Raw genomic sequence first — 23,592 nt, forward strand, 5'->3', positions numbered from 1 at the left:
TTCCTGAATAATAAGTGAAATCTGCCTCATAGAATTGTTGTAAAAATTAACTGAGATAATCTATGTGAAGAACTTAGCAAAGTGCCTGGTACATGATTAAATGCTCAATATGTTTACCACTTCTGGAGCAGCATAAACAGTGTCTGGGGGGTCCATGAAATATAGCCCCTCCTAAACGCATGTAAAGCGATACGCAGGATGTGAGCAAGGAGTAGGAATTGGAAAGATGTGATAGGGTATATAATGCCAGAAATTTTGTTAGGAGTCCTCAGAATGTTAATTTACTTTATTCCCCTCCAAAATGATTGCTATTACACAGAATATTACTGAAAGGTGCTATGTAATTTCTGGTCTGTTGGGGAAGTATGTGTGTTTTTATATGTCTGCAACTTTGTGTATTTAGGACAGCCCTTGTATTTTGTATTTGGCAAGCTGTGGGAGGTAGATAGCTTTGCTTGTTTTGCTTGGTAGTGTTGGGCTGGGCATCAGAAAGCCCGGCGCTCCTTGAGGTGGGAGACAACAAACTTTCTGTTCCAGAGCATTTTCTTTTCATCCCTACCCCTGGTGTACAATATTGTTGAGAAAAACAAAAGTCATAACCCAAGTACAAGCGGTTTGTAATCCATCTCCTTCTCATTGGCCTGGTGGTTTAAGCGTTAAAGAGGGCAGGCAAGGAGTTGGGAACATGGTTGGCTTTGTTTTGACTGGAGAGGTGAATGACATAAGAACTCGTCTGATGGAGATGGTGAGATTGAAAGGAAAGTGTGTGGGGGCCATGGGATCTGGGGCCCATATGTGAGAATTATCCACAGACAGTTTGGTACACTATATGCAGGCAGATCTCGAGACTTAATACATGGAAAGTGAAGAATGCCCGAAAAGGAGAAAGGCACATTTTTAGCTGCTTTTCTGGTAACAGTTTGTGTGTTACGGTTGAAGAAAAGTAAGCCAATGGTCATTGTGAAAGTGTTTGTCTGCTTAGAATTAGCACAGGAACTGTAAGAGAGAGAAGCAGTTTGCTGAAGGCTACACAGAGGGGGATGGAGGGGCTAGAGCTTGCCTTTGAAGAACACGGAGCCATCACAGGTGGCTCTTCGTACTTTAAAGGCAAGTATCAAGTTTTCTCCATCATTCTCATCTGAGTGTTTCCTGGTACTGTTTGAACATTTCGTTTAGTCTTAGATCACTGTTAATAATCTCATAGTGCTGACCTGCAGCTTCTAAGTCAATAGGAAATGAAGATGCTCCACTCCCCCTCCATTTTTTAAGTTTGTTCTTTCTTTCTAGTTGAAAATCCATGTACTTCCCTCCTCTGGGCCTTCATGCTTTGTCCTCTTACCATTTTTCTTTTTGGTTTCTTAAGGGTCTATGGAAACACCTTGTCCACAGCCATGACTTTATAGATGAGGAAATTGTGAAATCCCATGGGACACATAGATGAAGAGCCTGGACCAAGGTCATCATTCACTGGTTCACTTAGCAAGTACTGAGTGCTTCCTAAAAGCCAGGCATGTGCCAGCCTCTGGACATGTGATGAACCAAACTGATTTGGCTCCTGCTCTCATGGAGCTTAGAGAGCCGCTGCGTGAAAAGACATGTATGAAATAGCCATAAAAGTAAATACGCCAAACATTACCAATATTTGCTATGAAGGAAAACACTCACTGGGTACCCTCAGAGAGAACAATAGTTGAGGGAAGGCCTCTCTGAGAAGGTAGAAAGAGTTATTCTGGGCCTAAGGATCCCCTTGTGCAAACAGCTTGGCACATTTACGAAACCAAAAGAAATAGCTCATGATGTACAGGGTGGTGCGCTGAAGAGCGGAAAAGTGAGATTGAAGAGGAGGAAGGAGCCAGATGGTACGAAGGCCCTTATCAAGCTTGGATTTAGTACTTGGTGTTGTGCAGTGGGAAACCTTTGAAGAGTTTTAAGCAAATTAATGGTGGGATTTGATTTCCATTTTAGAAAGATGCCTTAGGATGCTGTATAGAGAGTAAATTGAAGGTTAGAGAGCTTAGCTCGCTGGTCTTGACGATGGGATTTAAACCCATCTCTTAAGTCCATTCCAATTTATCAGGGTCGTCCTTCTAGTTCCTAAGTACCAAACTGAATTTTAAAAAGAAAGTGAAAAATAGCATTGGGCCTGTGTCCAAATGGCTTACTTATGCTTACTCAAATGGACAGTGAAAGAAAAAGACACCTACAAAATGATTGATCTCAGCTATATAGTTTCTCAGGGAAGTAAAAACTCCTGTTATCTAAAATATGCTGTTTGATGTCGCTCAGCGTCGTGAGTGCTGTAATTACTGTTGACTCTGCCTTCTAAACTGTAGCTTGTGCCATTTTCTAGTTAAGCCAGCCTGTGGGGTCCGTGGTGAACCCCATGACATTGCACTACCCATTTTCGCCATGTCTCCTTAATTATATTTATTTACATTGTATAATGTAACTGATTATTTTGATTGAGAAACACCAACATGTTTATTTATATACTTTTTCTGCCTCTCAAATACTCAGTGCGCTTTTTTTTTTTAATTGGGGAATATTGGGGAACAGTGTGTTTTCCAGGGCCCATTAGCTCCAAGTCGTTGGCCTTAAATCTAGTTGTGGAGGGCGCAGCTCAGCTCCAAAGCCAGTTGCCATTTTCAATCTTTAGTTGCAGGGGACGCAGCCCAGCATCCCATGTGGGAATTGAACTGGCAAACTTGTTGAGAGCTCACTCTCTAACCAACTGAGCCATCCGGCCGCCCGCTCAGGCAGCTCAGCGGCAGCTCGTTGTCTTCAATCTAGTTGTGGAGGGTGCAGCTCACTGGCCCATGTGGGAATCGAACCTGCAACCCTGTTGTTCAGAGCTTGCACTCTAATCAACTGAGCCATCCGCCCCACCCCCCACCCCTGCCGTGCACTTTTAATCTGTTGATTGCTAAGTCATTTCAGCATGTACTTATTGACATGTAAAAATCATTGTAGTGTTCTAGAAAGAACAAGGGCTTTAGGGGCAGACAAACCTAGATGAAATCATGACTCTACCCTCATGGCTTTAAGCAAGTTAGTTTAGCATCTGTGAAATGGTTATAATAACAAAGTCATAGTGTAGTTATGAAAAGCAGCACACCATGTATAAAACTGGTTTATATGATGCTCAATGAGTTTTCACTATTTTATTATCAGATCAGCTTTCTTGAGTATAACTGACATCCAATAAATTTACATGTTTAACATATACAGTTAATACATTTTGACATGTGTGGTCCCATGAAATCTTGAGACAAACAGGCTTTTTATCTCTCCATTTATATGTCTATTCTGTACAGGTTGTATTGGTATTGGGAGGGGGTATTTATCACTGTAAAACATATTTAGCATTATCATTGCTCTATATTGATGTAGTCATGATATTTAATTCTTTTTAAATTGAATTTGGCATTAAGGGAAAGTAAGATTTTAGAATTTATCAAACGAAGGTATTGAAAAACAGTTGAGAAATGGTACTTCCATGCAGCTCTTCCCAGCCTGTGCACTGCAGCTCTCACAGAGAGTGTGCCTTGATGTGAAAAGAACTCAGAAACTCTGCTTCCGGGGTACAGAGATGACGCAGAGGTAGATCTCACCCTCAAGGATCTTAGAATCTAGGAAGGGAGGGGTGAAAAGTTCCTGGTAACAACAACCATACTAACTAGAAGGTGGGAAGAGGTAAAATGCTGGAGGAATGCAGAGGTGCGATAACTTCTGTCTTGGGGATACGCTGCAGTGAGGAGAAAACCATTTATTGCCTCCTTCACATAATGTCTGTCTGAGGTAGGTGTACAGAGCAGCTCAGACAGATACAGGCCCTGCCCGTTGATAGCTGAAAGCCTAATGCTGTGTGTCATGGGCTGACGGGTTGGGCATTTGCCCAGCTTTTTCTGGACAGTGTCCAGCCTTTCTGAGGAAAGAGTGAGTGTTCAGGACCCCAGCCCAAGTTTTCCAGTGACCAGAACACCCAACTGACTCATGAATGGAGTATCCCCCTCTGGGTTTCTGCACGGATAATAGCGCTCTCATTCACCCCCACATCTAGGTCTGCGAGGGGCCCGCCTGCAATGACAGATTGCTTCTGGGCTCTGGGGTCCTCATTACCATCATATCCATCATCTTCTGCTCGTACCAAAAAATGGATAAATTTTAATCAAATGCCAAAGGAGTTCTCAGCGGGACAGTTTGAGGAACGTTGCCTGATACTTAAGCTCTTGTGCTGCAATGATTATACAGAACCAGAATGATCTTTTGTGGTTGAGACTAAATGTATCATGAACTTTATGAATTCTGATTTATTTTTAAAACATTCTTGCTCTCATTGGCTCCCCTTTTAATAGTCTCATTGTAGCTTGTTTATTGTTACAGATGTTACTTTTAAATGAGGTCATTGAGCTTTCCTTTACTTCCAAAGGCAATGTTTGCCTTTTTATTGCTGGATTGGCACCGCTGCCTGGGGAACAGTGCTAATATGAGATCGAGGTTAAGGCTTCAGACCCCCAGGAGATGAGGCAGAGAAAAAAAACCTCTTCCCTGTTTACACGCCGTACTTCTCAGGAGAGAGTATGGTCGCCTGAGTCCACGTGTGTCCGGAGTGGAGCGTGAAAAGGAAACAGGCGTTGTGGTCACACACTGGCTTGACTCCTTTCTTGTCCACTGAAACTTCGAACAGGTCAAAAACCTCTCGGTGCCTGTTTCCACATCTGTAACGTAGGAAGGATCATTTTTTCACTCCTAGGATTTTTGTGAGGATATAATGTGCTGCAGCCCCTTGGTATTTGTTGGGCAGGGTGACTACTGAGGGCCTGAGGTACCAAACATGCTTTCAGTCCTCTGTGCAGGACTTGGACACAGCGTGGCTGGAGGACCAACGCTAAAATCGAAGGACTACTCACCAAATTCAGCTAGCCACGGATGTTTGTAAATAAACTTTTATTGGCATCCACCCACACGTTCATTGACGGATGGATATCCATGGCTGCTTTCACACTGCCATGGCAGAGTTGAATGATTGCAACAGTGATTGCAATTATCTGCAAAGTCAGAATCCTGGACAATCTGGCCCTTTACAGAAGTTTGCCGACCCCTGAGCCAGACCAAAGGATTGGCCACGTGGCATTCAGAGCTTTATATGTGTTTTTGTCAAACACCTCACCCTTTCTTTCCTTCTCACCTTTGCTCAGACTCCTCCTGCATTGAATTGCCTTCTGCTCCATTCCCCTGTGTACAATTCTTTTGGTATACTGGTCGTTATACTAGAGTTTGTTTTTGGGGCATCTTTGTGTACTTTGCAGCATGTAAACCAGTACCCTACACATAGTAAGTGTGTAATACATGACTTAGTTGGTGTGGAACAGAGTGAAAGGGCATCAGAGAAGGGCAAGAACTCCGATTCAGGGAAAAGAGGGTAAGAGAATTCATGGAGGTTTGGGGACAGGATTGCACACAGTGAGATGGCTGTCACTCCAGCTGCAGATCAATGGCGAGGATGCAGTGCACGCAGGAAAGGAGGCAGTTCTGCATGGTGTGAAGAACACAGGAACCAGGAGACTGGGGCTTGAATCCCAATTTGGCCGTTTACTGATGAGGCTTTGGACAAATCACTAAAGCTCTCGATGCATAGTTCCTCAACTCCAAAGTAGGGAATAATGATCCCACCTTCATCTTAGGGTTATTGTATGGATGAAATGCGATAACAAAGGAAAGCCTCTAACCCAGTGCTGGCATGCTGGAATCACTCCATAGATTATTAGTGAATGATTATGCTACTGGCCTATCAAATACCACTTATGCTATTTCCTACATTGTGGAGTAAGCAAGGTCAGGGTCACAGGCCTCGTCCCTCTGGAGACTAGGCCTAGCAACGTCACTGTTTTCCAAAGTTAGAGAATGTGCCCCAAGCCAGCCGTTGTACACTGGCTCAACAGAGGGGCGGGATTAGTACCGATGAAGCATTCGTGCTGGAAAAAATAATCCAGGACAAATAGTGTCACCAATGTTATGAGTAATAGCTTCAGTTGACTGAAACATTCATTAAGTTTTCTATCATGGGGTATTTTTTTAAGGGACAGAAAGAAAATGTTGAGTAAAAAATTTACAGCCTTACATCTAGCAGGACTTCTTCATACTACCAGCACTTTATGCAAAACAGATGCCTGAGGAGTGGTGCCTGCATGCACCTGTGGATTTGGCAGTTATATTTCATTTCCGCCCCCCTTCTCCAGTTCTTGCAGACAACCTGAAATCCAACCCTGGAATTAAGTGGCAGTATTTCAGTTCGGAAGAAGGAATTTTCACTGTTTTCCCAGCACACAAGTTCCGGTGTAAGGGCAGCTATGAGCACCGCAGCCGGTATGTGGACTTACTTGCTAAAGTTTTAATTACAGATTAAGCATGATCTGTATGAAAGACAGACTGCTCATTGACACACATGGCTCTGCCTCTAGGTTGTGCTTTCAGACTCTTGTACTTGTTCTGTAATGATTTCCCCATTGAACGCAAGTGAAGGTGGAAATGCTAGCGAAGGGCAAATGATAAAACCCAGAGCTTTTCTACAACTCTCTGACAAGCTAAATAAAACAAGATATTTATTAAAGAAATTAAACTGATTGAAGCACCCAAACTGTTTTGAGCTTCAGACCTCGTGGGCTTAAGACATAGGTGGTAATACCTGTTCTAACGTGCAGCCCTAGACTTTGTAGCATGTCTCAGAGTAGAGTTTGTGATGCTCACCTTTCCTTTCTGTGATAATATGCTGGACCATTATTCTGAAATTTACATGCAATTCTCATCCAGTGGAAGTGTGAAGGTTGTTTAGAAAACATTGGATTAAAGATCCATCATTAACACATGAAATGACTTGAGATTGTACCACTTAGCCAGAAGAGCAGTAATGGTGAGACCATTTGAATGACAAGCCTTATCAATTTACAGAACCCCTTAGGCAAAGATACTTTCCCTTTGAATCCCCCCCCCTTCCCTTTTGCAGTGTCAAATGTTTGATGCTAGAACTTCTGAAGCTAGTGCAAGATGCCCACTTTTCAGAGTCTGAATTAACCATCCGTTTAGTTTCTCTTCATCTTCCCTTTAAATTGCATCCAAGATTTTCCCCAAGGAAGTACTTCTGCACATTTCCTAGAAGGACATTTGTATCGTTTGTGTGGTTTCTTCTGTTCCCTCCCTAGATGTCCTGGTGAAGACCTGGGTGTTGGAGATGGTACCAGAAGCCATGATCTTGGGTTCTAGTCTGGCTCATCTCCCAGGAAAGGCTAAGGACACCATCTAATAAGGGAACCATCTAATTTTTCATTTGCTTCTCAGAAGAGAGATTAGAGGCCATGCTGCTTTTAATGAATCACCTGTAAGGGATATAGCCCAGAAGAAAAAGCAGGACCTTGTCACAAATCAACATTTATCTACACTTGGAAGGTTTCATGCATCTCTACCATAAATGTTATATTTAGGTATCCTGTTAAAGCAATTTTTAACGACTTATTAGGACAGTGTGAACACATATTCTGCTTATTATTTATGTGAGTTGTGTTCGAAAGAAGATGATGTGTCATTTTTTTAAAAAAAAATCTATTCACCTAGGTTGGAGGACCTGAAAAGTTCAATATTTAACGTGGTTGTCAGTGTTGGGATAGGAAGATTTCCTTCTTTTCTGTTCCCTTTTTCATTTCTGTAGCCATAGTTCCTGGATTCTTTTTATCCTATTTCCCTCCTGGCTCAATGGTATCAACTAGCGGTTCGTTAGTATTAATGCAGAACTTTGGGCTTGAGAAGTTAGTATGAACTTGACCCAATTTTGAGTGTTTTTTGGTACTTTACCTACATTTCTTAATTTGTGCTCAGGCTTTTGTGACTCAACTAGCACCTAACATTTCACAAAAAATATCTAGTGTTTTAGGGGCATCAGTAAAGGAGCGCATTCTCTTGAGACTGGTTTGCTTTCTTAAGCTCCCCCTAATTTGTTCCAGCTTTAAAACTGTGAATAGAGACCTCACTAAACCTCTTCTCACAAACCTTCCTGCACTGCACAGTAGCAGAAGGCGGCTTTTGATGGGAGGCATTTCTTCTTTGGCGCTCCACCCCCTCCCCCTTTTCTTAATGTTGGCAAACAAAATCCTGGCAAGAAGAGTGGCCATCACATGCTTGGACAAATTTGGTGGCACAGTTTTAAATGCTCAGATAAGGGGCCTTTTGGTGGCTGACCTGTGTGAATTGCTTCAGCACTGAAAGGAAAAGGGCCCTGTTAGCAGTTGCTTTTGTCTCGTGGGAGAGAACCCAAACCTGCTATTCAAAGCTGCTCAGAGTGCTCACAGACTATAGGCCGCCTGAATTGAAGCAAAGCCCCACACTGTAAGTCTGCCCAGGAGGACCCTGATCATTTCCTCCTTCTGGTGCTGTCTCTGCAGCTTGAAGGGCCACCAGTTCCGTTTCCTGTAGCAGGATGGTAGGTAACATTGAACAGCGTCATCACGAGCAGCTGAGAGGGTAGACTTTTGAGTGTGCCCTGAAAGCCAGCCTTCTAAAGGATTTGCTTCTTAAAACCTTCTCCTGGTTGACACACATTGTTCTGCAGGCACACATCATTGTCTTGAGGTGTTGTTTTTAATGCATCTGTATCTTTTCTCCTTCTGTGCTGGTCTGTCCATCCTTGTGGCATCCCTGGAAAAACATAGACACCAATATGCCTGCCCATCTGTAGTGTTCACAGCTCTGTTAGGTTGAGGCATTTTACTTAAACCAGGACTGACTCCAGAGCTCTTTTTCCGTCTCTAGACCTATCTACGTCTCTACAGTCCGGCCACAGTCAAAGCACATAGTAGTGATCCTGGACCACGGGGCTTCCGTCACGGACACCCAGCTTCAGATCGCCAAGGATGCTGCACAGGTCATCCTCAGCGCCATTGATGAACACGATAAGGTAACCATTCTCCCAGTGACCCGCATGGCCCTGGATCCTCCTTGAATGTCTTTTTTAAACCACTTTATGTTTTATGATATATATTTTTAAATTCATCTTTAAAATGACTTCAGGAAAAGAGAGTAGTTTAGTTTTTATTCTAGTATTTGAGGAAGCAGCTGCCAACCCTGACTCCAGATCTTTTAAAACCACCCCCACCCAGCTTGCACTTCCTTTATGCCTCCTGTTAAGACGTCTCATTAGCTGTGATTAGCATAATCGCTGTGATTAGCATAAACACTGGAAGTTATGCTAAGGAGCAAAAGGACAAGGGCTTGGATGTTGGAAGATGGCTGGACTTTCTCTCAAGACTGATGGGAGGTAAGGGGGAAGGGAAGGCCACTAGAGGTTTACTAAGCTCTAGGACACCTCAGAGACAGGTACGTTTACAGTTCATTATAACCTATTGCCTGTGGACATTTTCTACTTCATCATTTTGACTTTTCCAACTCCTAAAGTTTTCCTCACTAATGTAGTTGTTCAAAACACACACCCCATATCTTTCCCCTCACCCCCACCTCCTTTTGGAAAACCAAGGTGCTTAGTACTTAGCTAATATTTTTCTCTGCATGAAATATTTTAAATGTTACTTATGAGCACCCTACTGCTGATTTCCTCTTGGAACAAAAACCAAACTCTGGGATCCTTCGGTCTTACCAATCCTTAGCTAATCCTTTCCAAATTTAATAGATGCATGCCTCCCGGCATTTATTTTTAAACTCTCAGGAATCTGTAGGCATCCTCACTCCTTGGGCTCTTTTGGAATAAATAAAAAACAAATACGTGGACGTGGGTGGCTAACAAGTTTTCGTTTTCTTTCCTCCAGATCTCTGTGCTGACTGTGGCAGATACGGTCAGGACTTGCTCTCTTGACCAGTGCTATAAGATATTCCTGTCTCCAGCCACCAGTGAGACAAAAAGGAAGATGTCCACCTTCGTTAGCAGTGTCAAGTCTTTGGACAGTCCCACCCAGCACGCAGTGGGATTTCAAAAGGCGTTTCAGCTTATTCGAAGCACAAACAATAACACAAAGTTCCAAGCAAGTAAGTGCCCTCCGGCAGAGGACTTACCGACGAATAGATAAAAGATGGCGATAGGAATATATCGTAAATCGATCCCATGGCTGTGTCTAGAGGGAGTTTTTAAAAATTGACTTGGGATAAAATTTTTCCTGGGTTGTCATAACGGTTCTCTAATACCAGAATCTTGCTATATTTTTCTCACCTTTTCCAATACACAGGTACTCAGTCTGCACTGTTTCTTCACTCCCAGAACTGCTCATTTCTGCCCCTTTATGAAGAATATAGCCCCATTTATTTCCCAGGGGGATGTCCACATTCTTTTTGATGCTAATTGTCAAGCCTGCCTCCTCGTAGGCTTAAAGTGGACGTCTGCTTGGGCGCATGTGCACATAAACAGGCAGCAGGCATTCTTGCCTTGATCCTTCCGTCTTCTAACCAGCTGTCATTTAGACGAGCCTGGCCCTTCATTTGTACAAAGGCACTCTAATTTAATTTTCGTGTGTTAAAGAAAATCTGGAATGAGGATGTATGCAAAAGGAAAGGAAAGGACATTTGAAAAAAGACACATGCCTCGAAACTACTAAAAGGAATCTGTGTCATTTTCCCTTTCATATTCAAAAATCTATTTGTAAGGTTGTTGTTGTTTTTTAATGAATGTATCCTATTGAGATAAACAGTATATCTTCAAGTTTTTCAGTGTGTGTGCATTAAGACTATGACAGCGTTGGTAACTACAAAGCACAATGCCTGGCCCATGGTGGGCCCTTGGAAGAAGGAAGCTACTCTAATTATGCAACTCCTGACGGTAGATGGTATATTAGTTGTATGTTTATGAATATTGTTGTGTCACAGTTTGTTGTTACGATCTCACAGTGTTCCTGGGTCAGGAGTCCAGGTACCCCTTGGCTGGGTTCTCTGTTTAAGATTGCACAAGGCTGCAGTGCAGGTGCCAGCCAGGTCTATGGTCTCATGTGAGGTTTGGAGTCCTCTTCTGAGCTCAGTTGTTGACAGGATTAATTTCCTTGCAACTGTAAAACTCGTCCACTTGCTTCATTTTCAAGGTCAGCAGGAAGGCATCTCTTCTTCAAGCCCCTGGCTTGAGGGAAGGCTTGGACCCTCTTTTAAAGGTCTCACCTGATCTAATCAGGCCCACTTTCCCTTTTGGTTTAGTCAGACTGCTCTCCCTTGTGATAGACTTTATTAGAGATTTCGATTAGATCCGCAAAGTTGCTCCATCACCTTTGCCATATTTTATGGGTTAGAAGCAAATTACTGGTCATGCCCACACTCAAGAGGGGAGGGTATTTTACAAGGGCATTCATTGGTCATTGGGGTCATCTTAGAATTTTGCCAACCAGCCTTGGCAAGTGCCAGCTACTCACAGACCAATATTAGAGTGTGGCTGAGTGTAAAGTTGCCCACAGTTCAATAAGGCCTATGGACAAGGCTGACCTCTCAAGTGTTCAAGATGAATTGGCTAGTTGGCCCATACCATTGACCAGTTCCCATCTGCCTGTCAGCATTCCTCACCAAAACTGTTCTTTCTCCTTGATTTTTCAACCATCGAACGATCTTTAGAGTTTAAGTCCAATTTTGATTATTACACTATTTAAATAATGGAGAGAAATGTGAGACTGGCAGTGGCCAGACAGTGTGAACGTGAGCCACGCAAGCCCGAGGTAAGGTAATGAGGACTGTTTGTGGAGCGTAGTTAGCTAGAGAGTGCATGCTCCATCCTGAGGCCGCTGCTCTTCTGTGCAGCCGACGGTTGCCAGGCAGGAGGAATTCCTGCCCTATGTTGCCAGATCTTTTGTTTCAAAAGAAGCCAGAAATCTGGATTTTTATGTGAAATCCCTTGATTTTCAAATGTTGACATTTGTTCCAGCCTTAAAACGGCGAGGAGAGACCTCACTAAACCTCTTCTTACAAACCGTCCTGCTCTGCACGTTCGCAGAAGGCTGCTTTGATGGGAAGCTTTTCTCCTCTGGGTTTTTTGTTTTTCTTAACATTGGCAAACAAAAACATGGCAAGAAGAGTGACCATCGCAGATGTGGACAACTTTTGGTAGTACTTTTTTTTTTTTTTTTTTTTAAGGCTCAGAGGAGTCTTTTTTTTTATGCCAAGGAAGATGTTTCTAAGGCTTAGCTCACAGGCCTCCACTTTACAGCTTCTCCTGGCAGTTAGAAGAGAAAAGAATCCAAATGCGTAGCATGAAGAAATACTTCAGGAATCAGCATTGTCCAGTTTATTAAGGAGAGATTTGAGGTGCTCTCAAGCAATGCAGCATAGTGGTGAAGTATGTGGGTTTTGGATTTCAACCAACGTGGTTTCAAATCCTACTCCGAAATGTTTCTAACCTTGTGAACTTGTGTAAATTATTTGATCTCTGCAGGTCTGGTTTCCTCATCTGCAAACGGGGGGTGATAATAAGATCCAGGATTCCATCATAAATATTAACTAAATATAGCTGTGGTTATTACGATATTTGGTTTCCTACAAGACTTCTAGCTCCAGCTAACCTACAGCAGACACACCAGACATCCTAAACTGACCTCAAACCCCAGATGGCTGAGGACCATTAGTAGCCTTGGCTACAGCCCAGTGAGGGGTCTATATATTCCTCCTAGGAGCTTGCACTATACATCACTACTTCTATTCATTCCACAGACAGTTATTTAGCATCTACTCTGTTTTAAGGCCATGGGGTGGGGTTATTCTAATGAGTCAGACCTACACTGCAGGATTGTTTTGAGGATTAATCTGTGCATGAAAGTAAAGTGTCAGCCTCCACATTAGTAGCCATATTAACAGAAGCTACATGTCATAAGTCATTGTAGCTTTGCACTAATTCACTTTTCAGAAAATCTAAAACTTATATCCAGGAGCTGCCTCTTTTTCAGTCCAATGGTAGCTCTATAACTGATACTGTCAGTATACTTGGGTTGTTTGTTCTGGGTTTGTAACTGGTTGGTGGGTCACTTGATTACAGAAGGAATAAGATGATTGGGAGTAGAGATCTAATGCCATTGGGCAAAGCCCAAATTTGAGTTGCTCTTTCCCTTTTGATATTGACCCCAAGATTTGCTGGTGGCTTAGACAGGGACTTGAGAAATTGATACTTGACAGGGAGAGTCTCTTGCACTTTCTTCCAGGTACATGCTATGCCATTGCTCTGCCCCAGGTGCTTATAATTAGTCATCCCTAACATGACTAATCACAAGTCATTCCCTTAAAGAGGGAATCTCCTAATACATAAATAAATAAATCACACCAAATTTGGCAGGTCTGGTATCTAAGAATAGAAAAATAACTTAATTTTGCTTGAGGATAGGACAGGAGTGGAGTCAGGGGCTGGGTGGAAATAGGATATTTACAAAACGTATATCTTATTGCTGGGATGGAAACAAAATGCACTTGGCTACTAAAGGAGCCTGTAGACTGCAGGCCTCTGGCTTTCCAAATAGGGGCCTGTGCCCTAAAACCAGCTCTCAGTGACAGCATGTTTTATCCAGAAGCATAAAGCTAAGTAAGAAACACAAAGCGTTCTCTTTTAGGTCAGTCTTACTGGTGTGTCCAGGAATTTGTCACACCTGTTACCTCTGCTATTGGGCAATGGTTTGTCTCAGACTTTAGGTCAGCCTCATGTTCTATCTGTATTCCCTCCACTAGGCAGTCGAGCAATATTTATATATTTTTTCCAGTCTGAAGCTTCAAGTGAGATGGTTAGGGTCCTAAAATAATAACTTGCAGATGTGTATTTACAACATTGGAAAAATATTGCCATCTAGTTTAAGACAGGGATATTCCTAAGATAATGGATTTTTCTGTTTTTCATCCACATTTACTTCCTGATTTTCTGATAAATAAATAGTGCGATATAAATTTGTAGTTAGTGTTTATTAGAGAATTATTCAAGCATTAAAATTGGCTTTAAGACTTGCTTGTATACCATATCTTGGTAGTAAATAAGAGAGCAACTTTGCACATACTTCTTTGAGTCCGATTTTATTAAGCTCAGTTCAGTTGTCTACAATATTGATACAACATAAACTAACTATAAATGGAAATTTACAAACTGAAGGAACTTCAAGCATTGTATCCTCATCATGGTGAGGATAATTTTTAAAAGGGTAACTGCATTCATGATCTGTTGCTGGGTAACAAATTACTCTAACACTCAGTGACTTAAAGTATAATCATAAACATTTATTATCCCAGTGTCTCTAGGTCAGGAGTCTGGGCACAGCATCGCGGGGTGCCTCTGGCTAAATGTGTCTCAGGAGGTTGCAGTCAAACTGTTTCCCAAGGCTGCTGTCATCTCCGAGTTCAACTCAGGAAGGATTCATTCCCAAGTTCACTCCCATGGGTGTTAGCGGGACTTGATTCTGAGGGCCTCCATTCCTTGCCTCTCCACTGGACAGCTCGCTACAGGTTATCTGGCTTCCCTGGGAATGAGAGAGCGCCAAAGGTGGAAGCCACCATCTTTTTGTAACCTAACCTGTCTTTTGACATCCCATCTCCTCTGTTACATTCTATTCACCAGAAGCTAGTCATTAAATCCAACCCACACTCAAAGGGAGACTACTATTCAAGGATGCCAATATCAGGAGGTAGGATCATTGGGGTACCAGCCTCGAGATTGCCTGCCACAGTGACTATAAAGAAACCTCAATTAAATGACAGTAAGGACCTGAAGAAATAAGCACATAACATTGTATAAATATGTATTTCTCAATAAAAAGATAAACTTGTATGCAGGAAGTCTTACGAATATATATTGAATCAAGGAATCTCAGATTAATAAAATAATGGAAAAATCCAGCTTTCTTTCTTCCATCCGTCTGTTAGTACTGACATTCAGCCATCCGTCTGTTAGTACTGACATTCAGCCTCTGCTTCTATGTTTCTAGTGCAGTGAAATCCCCCACTTTCGTTTTGGAGTAAATCCACCTGAAAGGAGTTCTTTACACTGAGCTAGAATGACTTCTCTATTACTCTGCCCATTAAATTAGCCCTAGTGGGGATCAGTTTTACTAGTAGGTGCTACTTCACCACCAGTATGAGAGTTTTGTACTTGTTTTGTATTTGTATGTGTTATGGTTTCTTTCTTTTCTCTTTTACCCTGTATTTGCCATCACCCTTTGCTTTTGTTCTTTACTTAAATTAACCTGTTAGTCCCCACAGCAACCCTATGAAGTAAGTACTATCATTATCCATCCCCATGTTATGGACAAGGAAACTGAGGTATAAAAAGGCTAAGAAATCTGCCTGAATCACCCAGACATGGCTTGTAAGGAGCAGAGCTGGGAGTTGAACACAGGCAGCCTGGCTCCTGTGTCCTCATGTTATTGTTCTTCTACACTGATGAGTTTTAAAAATGTTTCTGGAGCTACTTAGTATCGGGGAAAATAATTGGATATGTTTCAAGAGCCCCTGGAAGAACCACCATTTTTAAAGCCTAGTCCCTCCAAAATGTATGTTCTTGGTGAAGACTCAGAGTCACTGAGGAAAAGATTAAATCAGGTTCTGAATTCTCCATTTCCAAAGGCAGGAGAGATTTCCATTTAGGATGGCTAAATTAACTCGACTGTGGGTGCCTAAAGGAAATCTCCTTTTCTCTGGTAAATTTATTAGGAACATCTCTTTACCTGCCACTGGGTAAATGAGGCCTCGATGCCCATAAGGAGCAGGATGGAAGAGAAGCAGAGGCAGGGAGATGAAAGCCCCAGCATCAAATGTGAGAGTAGGAACAGTGGGCCAGGCAGGTCCTTGAGGCGGGAAAGTCCAGGGGAAATGAAACAGAAACTGAACTGTTGCCTTTAGCCAGAATCCAATGTAACAATTTGTATGTTTTTGTTTAGATACAGACATGGTCATAATTTACCTGTCAGCTGGCATTACATCAAAGGACTCTTCAGAAGAAGATAAAAAGGCAACTCTCCGTGTCATCAATGAAGAAAATAGCTTTCTAAACAACTCCGTCATGATTCTCACCTACGCCCTCATGAATGGTAGGTAGTGTTTTGAGATTCTTCTTTCTGATGAAAGTTCTAAGTGCATGCTGCTTTCAAAAACAAAATAAAAAAGAACCATAACCGTGTGCTTTGATGAAGAGTGTAAGAAGAGGGGCAACTAAGCAGCTTACTTCCCAGACCTATCTTTCTCTGCCTAATGTTGGTATTCAGGGCATGTGTTAGGATGTCCCTTTCTCGTCATCTCTCTTTCCAGCCAACTGCTCATTTCTCAACCTTTTCCAGTTACGTGGTTTTGCAGATAATTCTGCATGACTCCATTGTTTTCAGTTCTCCTTCCTGTTCTTGGATTTTAATACTGCATAGAGGTTATCTAAGTTATCTCATTGATTTAAGCTGTAGCAAGCTGAGCTGCTGAGCTAGATTCTTCGGTATAACCAAGACTGTGAATACCACATTTCCCGGCAGAATCACCACTTGAAGCCTCTTCTGTTATTTTCTCCACCTCAGCTTCCTTAGCTGTATAATGGAGAGAAGTATTAGGTTGGTGCGAAAGTAATTGCGGTTTAAAAAAGTTCAAAATAATTGCAAACACTGCAATTACTTTTGCACCAACCTAATATTATCTATTTAACAGGGTTGTTGTGAAGATTAGCTCTCATTTATACTAAACACCCAAGACAGTACGTGGCACTTCCAGGGTACTCATTAGGGTTGATTTTGTTGCTGTTCAATGAGACACTATATGAAAGTGTGCAGTAAATTGACAAATCTGAGGAAATACTCAATATCTTTCCTCCTGCTTTCCAACCTGTCCTCCAGTCTGACGACAGCTCAGTGTCCTGGTGTGGGGACAGAGCCCCAGAAAGTAGTTTACAGGCTCTCAGCCTCACGTGGAAAGGTGCTGGCTCGGGTAGTAGATGGCCGTCAGCTGTGGCTAGTTGACCGTCAGCTGTAGCCAGTTAGCCAATTAGCTGCTATTATAAATGCTGCGGCTACGGAGGAGAGCGGAGGAGAGTGGAGGAGAGTGGAGGAGAGTCGTTGGTCGGTTGGCAGAAAAGCGGACAGCAGGTCACACATCCGGTGAACCCAGCCTCCAGTGAGACCATAGTGGTATGACTCCCCTACCTATGGCTCCGTGGGTGTTCCTTTTGGGCCTCACCATATCCTGCGTTCTTATGTGGGGAGCGGGACCAGAGACCCCGCAGGCTGCCCCGCACGACACCTGGCCTCTCTGCTAAGTCTTGTCACCCCAGCTGTGAATGCATTGGTCTTTTCCCAAAGCATCTTCTTCTTCAGGCCCTTTGCCTTCTACTCAAGGTGGCCATATTTTCTTGTTTTTAAGAGGCCAGCCATGTCTTGATCCAGCAGCCCTTCCCACCTATGGTCTTTTATTTCTCCTATGCACTTCCAGATTGCCATGTAAAACCACGTGGCTTTAGGGACAATAGTTCTCATATTTTAATGTGCTAAGGATTACTTGGAGATTATTTTTTTTAATGCAGACTTCCAAGCAGCGCCCTCAGATTTTCATTCAGACCTTCTTGGGTGAGGTCCAGGAATCTTTGTTCTGGCCAGTATCATTTTTCTTTTTAATAATTTTTTTTTAATTTTTCATTTACAATTGACATACAATGTTATATTAGTTTCAGTGTACAACATAGTGATTAGACATTTATATCATTTACAAAGTGATCACCCCGATAAATCTAATACCCACCTGACACCATACATAGTTATGATAATATTATTGACTGTATTCCCTATGCTAGACTTTACATCCCCATGACTATTTTGTAACTACTAATTTCTACTTTTTAATCCCTTCCTCTTTTTCACCTATCTCCCCAACACCCCGCCCCTCTGGCAACCATGATAATGTTCTTTATACCTATGAGTTTGTTTCTGTTTTATTTATTTGTTTGTTTTGTTTTTTAGATTCAACATATAAGTGAAATCATATGGCATTTGTATTTCTCTGTCTTATTTCATTTAGCGTAATGCTCTCTAGGTCCATCGTTGTTTCAGATGGCAAGATTTCATTCTTTTTTATGGCTGAGTAATATTCCATTGTATATATGTACAACTTCTTTATCTATTCATCTATTGATGGACACTTAGTTTGCTTCCATATCTTGGCTATTATAAATAATGTTACAATGAACATATGGATGCATGTGTCTTTTCAAATGAGTGTTCTGGATTTCTTCCAATAAATACCCATAAGTGGAGTTGCTGGGTCTTTTGTCTCGTTATAGCCTTTGTTTTAAAGTCTATTTTGTCTGGTATAAGTATTGCTATTCCAGTTTTTTGTTTGTTTGTTTGTTTCTATTTTCATGAACAATCTTTTTCCATTCCTTTACTTTCAGTCTGTGTGTCTTTCAATCTGAAGTGAGTCTCTAATAGGCAGCATATGGAAAGGTCTTGTTTCTTAGCCATTTAGACATCCTATATCTTGATTGGACTATTTAATCCATTTATATTTAAAGTAATTGTTGATAGATATGTACTTGTCATTTTATTATTCATATTTTTTAATCTTTTTTTTTTTCTTCTTCTTTTTCTTAAAGAATTCCCTTTAACATTTCTTAATACTGGTTTGGTGGTGATGAACTCCTTTAGTTTTTTTTTTTTTTTTTTTTTTTTTTTTTGTCTGGGAAGGTCTTTATTTCTCCTTCAGTTTTAAATGATACCCTTGCAAGGTAGAGTAATCTTGGTTATAGGCTGTTGCTTTTCATCACTTTTAATATCTCCTGCCAACCCCTTCTAGCCTGCAAAGTTTCTGTTGAGAAATCAGCTGATAGTCTTATGGGCGCTCCCTTGTAGGTAACTGCTTTTCTCTTGCTGCTTTTAAGATTCTCTCTTTTTTCTTTAACCCTTGGCATTTTTATTATGATGTGTCTTGAGCCTCTTTGTGTTCATCTTGTTCGGGATTCCTGCACTTCCTGGGCTTGTTTCATTTACCAGGTTAGGGAAGTTATGCCTATTTCATTTACCAGATTAGGGAAGTTATCTGTCATTATTTCTTCAAATAAGTTTTCAATTCCTTGCTCTCTATCTTCTCCTTCTGATACTCCTGTGATGCAAATGTTGGTACACTTGATGTTGTCCCAAAGGCCCCTTAAACTCTTCTTCATTTTTTTGGATTCTGTTTGCTGTTCTGATTTGGTGTTTTCTGCTACACTATCTTCCAAATTGTTGATTTGAGCCTCTGCTTCATCTAGTCTATTTTGATTCCCTCTAATGTATTTTTCATTTCAGTTATTGTATTCCTCATTTCTGACTGGTTCTTTTTTATGTTTTATGTCTCCGTTTTTATGTTTTCTATCCTTTTGTTAAAGTTCTCACTGAGATAACTGAGCATCCTTATAACCAACGTTTTGAACTCTGCATCTGGTAGATTGCTTGTCTCCATTTTGTTTATTCCTTTTTCTGGAGTTTTGTTTTGTTCTTTTATTTGGGATATTTCTCTTTGTCTCCTCATTTTGGCTGCCCTCCTAGGTTTGTTTCTATGTATTAGGTAGAGCTGCTGTGTCTCCCAATTTGGTAGAGTGACCTTATATAGAGTCCTATGGGGCCCAGCAGAACAGTCTCCCAGCTCACCTGAGCCAGATACTCCAGGAGTGTCCCTTGTGTGGGTTGTATGCACCCTCCTGTTGTAGTTGGGCCTTGATTGCTATTGGCCTGTCAGAGGGAGAGATTGACCCTTTGGCTGAATTGCTGTGAGAACTGACCATGACTACAGTGGAGGAGTTGTTATGCAGAGACTGACTCTACAGAGCAGGATTCACTTTAGTTGCCCTCTGGTGCCTGCCAAGTCTACCCTTTGGGTGTGTCATTTGTGGAGGTGGTTGGATGGTGCTCTGCTGTGGTCTGATATGCCCTGGATGTGTTGGTTCTGGGGCCACTTGGGTGGGGCTCTGGTCCAAGCCAAGGTTAGCCACTGCCTGTGCCCTGCCCAGGGTTAGTTGGTGTGAGCTGCAAAGTGATCTGCAGATGGTTGCCACTTGTGCTAGGCTCGGAGGTGCCTGGGAAAGGCTAAGCTGCAAACCGAGGTCAGCTGCTACTAGTGCCAGGCTTGGGTCTGCTTAAGAAGAGGTACAGGGCATGCTGAGGCCAGATGCTGCTTGTTTGGGGTTTGTGAACCTTTGAGAGAGTTTAGGGAAGTCCACGGCATGAGCCAAGACAGTCCATGTGTGTGGAAAAGCCATTGGAAGCAGCTTGGGTGGGCCCACAAATTGGGTGGGGGAGGGTCTCAGGAAATCACCAGGGTGCAGTGAATGGTGTTAGCTAGGTTGATGAAGACTCAGATATGACGCCACCTAAGTCTGCATGCTGGGAAGGAGGCGGGCTCAACAAAAGAACAGTGGTTTCTGTGAGCACTCTGTCTGAGAGAAAGTTGCCCCTCCAGCCCTCAACCTGGAGCCAGACAATTCATTTCCTCCTTGTAAGTCCCTGTCGCCTTTCGAGCTGTTGCCCCAGCACTGAACTCAGAGTGAGTGAGTCCATCTGTGAGTAAGTCCATGCCTGGGTCCTTTAATAAGAGAAATGCCTGGGACTCCACTAACCCTCTGTCTCAACCACAATCTCCTCTGGTTTTCACAGCCAGAAGTTGTGGGGACTTCTCTTCCCCAAGACTAGAAACTGGGGAGCCTGATGTGAGGCTGAGACCCCTCACTCCACAGAGGAGACCTCTGCAGCAAAGATACACCCCCCAATTTTTAAATGCCACATGAAGGTGTAGGAATAGACCATTCAGTACCTTTGCCCCTCCTACCAGTCTCCACGTGGCTTCTTCTGTGTATTCTTAGTTATAGGACTTCTGTTCAGCTAGATTTCAGGCAGTTCTCAGTGATGGTTGTTCTGTAGTTTAGTTGTAATTTTGATGTGGTCTGGGAGGAGCCAACCACAGTGTTTACCTACTCCACCATCTTGACCTGGTGGTTTCTGGCCAGTGTGATTCTTTTCCAGATGTTTTGTGGACTATACATGGAAGAACACAAGGTGTGTGGTCTAGAGATTCCAAGTTCCAGTCTCCATTTATTATCCATGTGGTTTGTGGCAGGTTCCTTAATCTTTATGCCTCTGTTTTATCTGTTAAATGAAAATAATAAAATTTCCATAGGGTTGCTATGGCAATAAACAGGATATAATGTATTTAAAGGTCCTAACACAAGACCTGATAAATAACATGTCCTTCATGCCAACTGAAGGAGTGAATGAAATTTTGTGTGATTTCCTTTGTTAGTACAGTTCAGAGTCAAAGGTATTTCTCTTCCACTGTGGTTCAGGGCCAGCTTTCTGTTCAGTATTCCATGTCCCCCAGAATATTATGATTATTGCTGTAAAGCATGTTGCCCATTACGTTGAAGTGATGTGCTCACATATGTATTGTTCTTTCCTCCTTTTCCCTCCACTTTCCACAAGAATGCGAGCTTCTCAGACATGAGCAATGCCTTAGTTTTCTTTGTATTCTGAGCACTGAGCACAAACAAGTTGGACAGGGATGGCCTGTTTTTGTCTGGGGCACATACCTTTCAGTGTTATCTCTGGTGCCAGTTGCTCTTTTTTTGTAAGGTTTAGCTTCTTTCACTCTTAAGAGGAGGGAAGAAGAAATGGAAGGAGGGAGGAAAACAAAATTTATTGGTCCTACAATGTACTAAGGTTCTATATTATGCACAGTCCCTGTCATCAGGAAGTTTATAACCCAGTGAGAAAGACAGACAGTCAAGACAAATGAGTTAAATGCAATAGTACAGGAATAAGGAAACATAAAATGAAGTGATCACTTCTTTTCCATTAGATTTGAAGGCCTGCTAATGTAGATACTGAGTAAAGAAGCTTCCTTGCTATCATCCATCTCTTCACTGGTCCTAAATCTTCCCACCAGAGTATCTTGTATACCTTGCTGTGCTCCTGAGAATTCCATTCTTTAAAACCTCTGGTTACTATCCTCTCTCCAGTTTTCCTCTCTCCAAATGCTATCTCAGCATTAATCACTAGGGTTGCCATATTCCCTTACTCTATCAATAAGGCTTCAAATAGGAAAGACCACTATGAGAATGTTGATATAATGAATTTATTATCAGAATTAGAATGTACACAATTGTGGGGAAAACTGGAACAACCGAGATTCAAAAAGAGAAGTTGACAACTCTAAGTGTAGTAACCAGCTCTGGTGTCGGTGAACAAGTTGGAGCTGGCAGGGATGTCTGGAAGCTAGGAACATTAAAGACCACTTAGGAGGTCTCGTGTAGAAGTCTATGCGAGGTTGTTGGATCTTCAGGGCTGCTGTCCTGTGAGCTCTCAGTGAAACATCTGGATTGGGCCTGGGATTACCCTTCGTGAAAAAACCAGCACCTGTGAAACTGAACTGAATGCAGATCAGAGAAGAGTAGGACAAACTGGAACATTTTGGTCCCTCTGTGTCTGTATTTCACCATTTCTCACTTTGCCTCTGAAACCTCAAAACACGTCATTTTTGGCTACCGTTAACCTGGAAGCATAAAGGAAAGCGGATTCTGGGAAATGTAGTTTCCAGCATGACCATGTTGATGACAGAACTATCCAGCATTCTTACCATAAGTCTGCTACCCTATTGACCCTGTTGCCACCCCTGCATAACATTTCACGATGCCGTGACATAAAATACCCGATCTTTGGGGCGGCCGGATGGCTCAGTTGATTAGAGCATGAACTCTTAACAACAGGGTCACCGGTTCAGTTCCCACATGGGCCAGTGAGCTGCGCCCTCCACAATTAGATTAAAGACAGCGAGCTACCGCTGAGCTGCCAGAGGGGTGGCCCGATGGCTCAGTTGGTTAGAGTGCAAGTTCTTAACAAGGTTGCCGGTTCAATTCCCACATGGGATGGTGGGCTGTGCCCCCTGCAACTAAAGATTGAAAACGGCAACTGAACTTGGAGTTGAGCTGTGCCCTCCACAACTAGGTGGAAGGACACCTACTTGACTTGGAGCTGATGGATCCTGGAAAAACACACTGTTCCCCAATATTCCCCAATAAAAACCCAATCTTTGATAACTTTCCATCCAACACTGTTCTTCTTTGCCTAGTTCCTGCTTATTGCTTTATTTTTACATTTTACAAGTAGTACATGACAAAGAAAGGAAATGTACTTATTGCCTTGGGTTGTTTCCTTTTATCATTCACCTTTGTGAACTTGAGTTTCTCAAGCGTGTAAGGTCAGAGATCAATCATGCCTTGTGTTTTGTCTTTTCCTCTGGAGTGTGTCATTCACACACACCCCCACTCCCCCATTTCAACTCTGTTGAGCAAAGGGAACATTAATCTGGTTCTGACTTCCCTTTTGCATTGCATGAGCCTAGTAAAATCCAAGGTATTTAAGTACAATGTGTTAAGAAAGAAATTGCATCCATTACATCCTGCCATGACTTTAGAAATGGGCTTCCAAGGCTAGAAGTGTATGTGTTCCCTATTTAGAAATGATAGAGTCATATAAGGTAGGTGAACCACGAACTCTTCAGATTTTTTTTTAACGACTAAATAGTTCAAGAACTTGAGGCAAAGCCTTTTAAAACTCATTGGTAGAATCTCAGTAGTGATTGAAATCATTTGAATTTGTTTACAGTGGTACC

The 23,592-nt window shown here is 42.3% G+C and overlaps 1 protein-coding gene across 2 annotated transcripts in view; it reads left to right on the forward strand.

Annotated features, from left to right (window-relative positions):
* Positions 1-23,592, forward strand: part of CACHD1 (cache domain containing 1) — a 210,117-nt gene that overhangs the window by 144,475 nt on the left and 42,050 nt on the right. For both annotated transcript variants that reach the window (XM_019731624.3, XM_088791181.1), the window contains exons 5-8: positions 6,240-6,366; positions 8,800-8,944; positions 9,810-10,026; positions 15,867-16,016. In XM_019731624.3, coding sequence (XP_019587183.1) covers positions 6,240-6,366; positions 8,800-8,944; positions 9,810-10,026; positions 15,867-16,016 — 639 coding nt within the window. The remainder of the gene's footprint in view (positions 1-6,239; positions 6,367-8,799; positions 8,945-9,809; positions 10,027-15,866; positions 16,017-23,592) is intronic.

This window comes from Rhinolophus sinicus, chromosome 14 (assembly GCF_057876585.1).
Source record: "Rhinolophus sinicus isolate RSI-liver-muscle chromosome 14, RSI-T2T, whole genome shotgun sequence".
Lineage (NCBI taxonomy): Eukaryota > Metazoa > Chordata > Mammalia > Chiroptera > Rhinolophidae > Rhinolophus > Rhinolophus sinicus.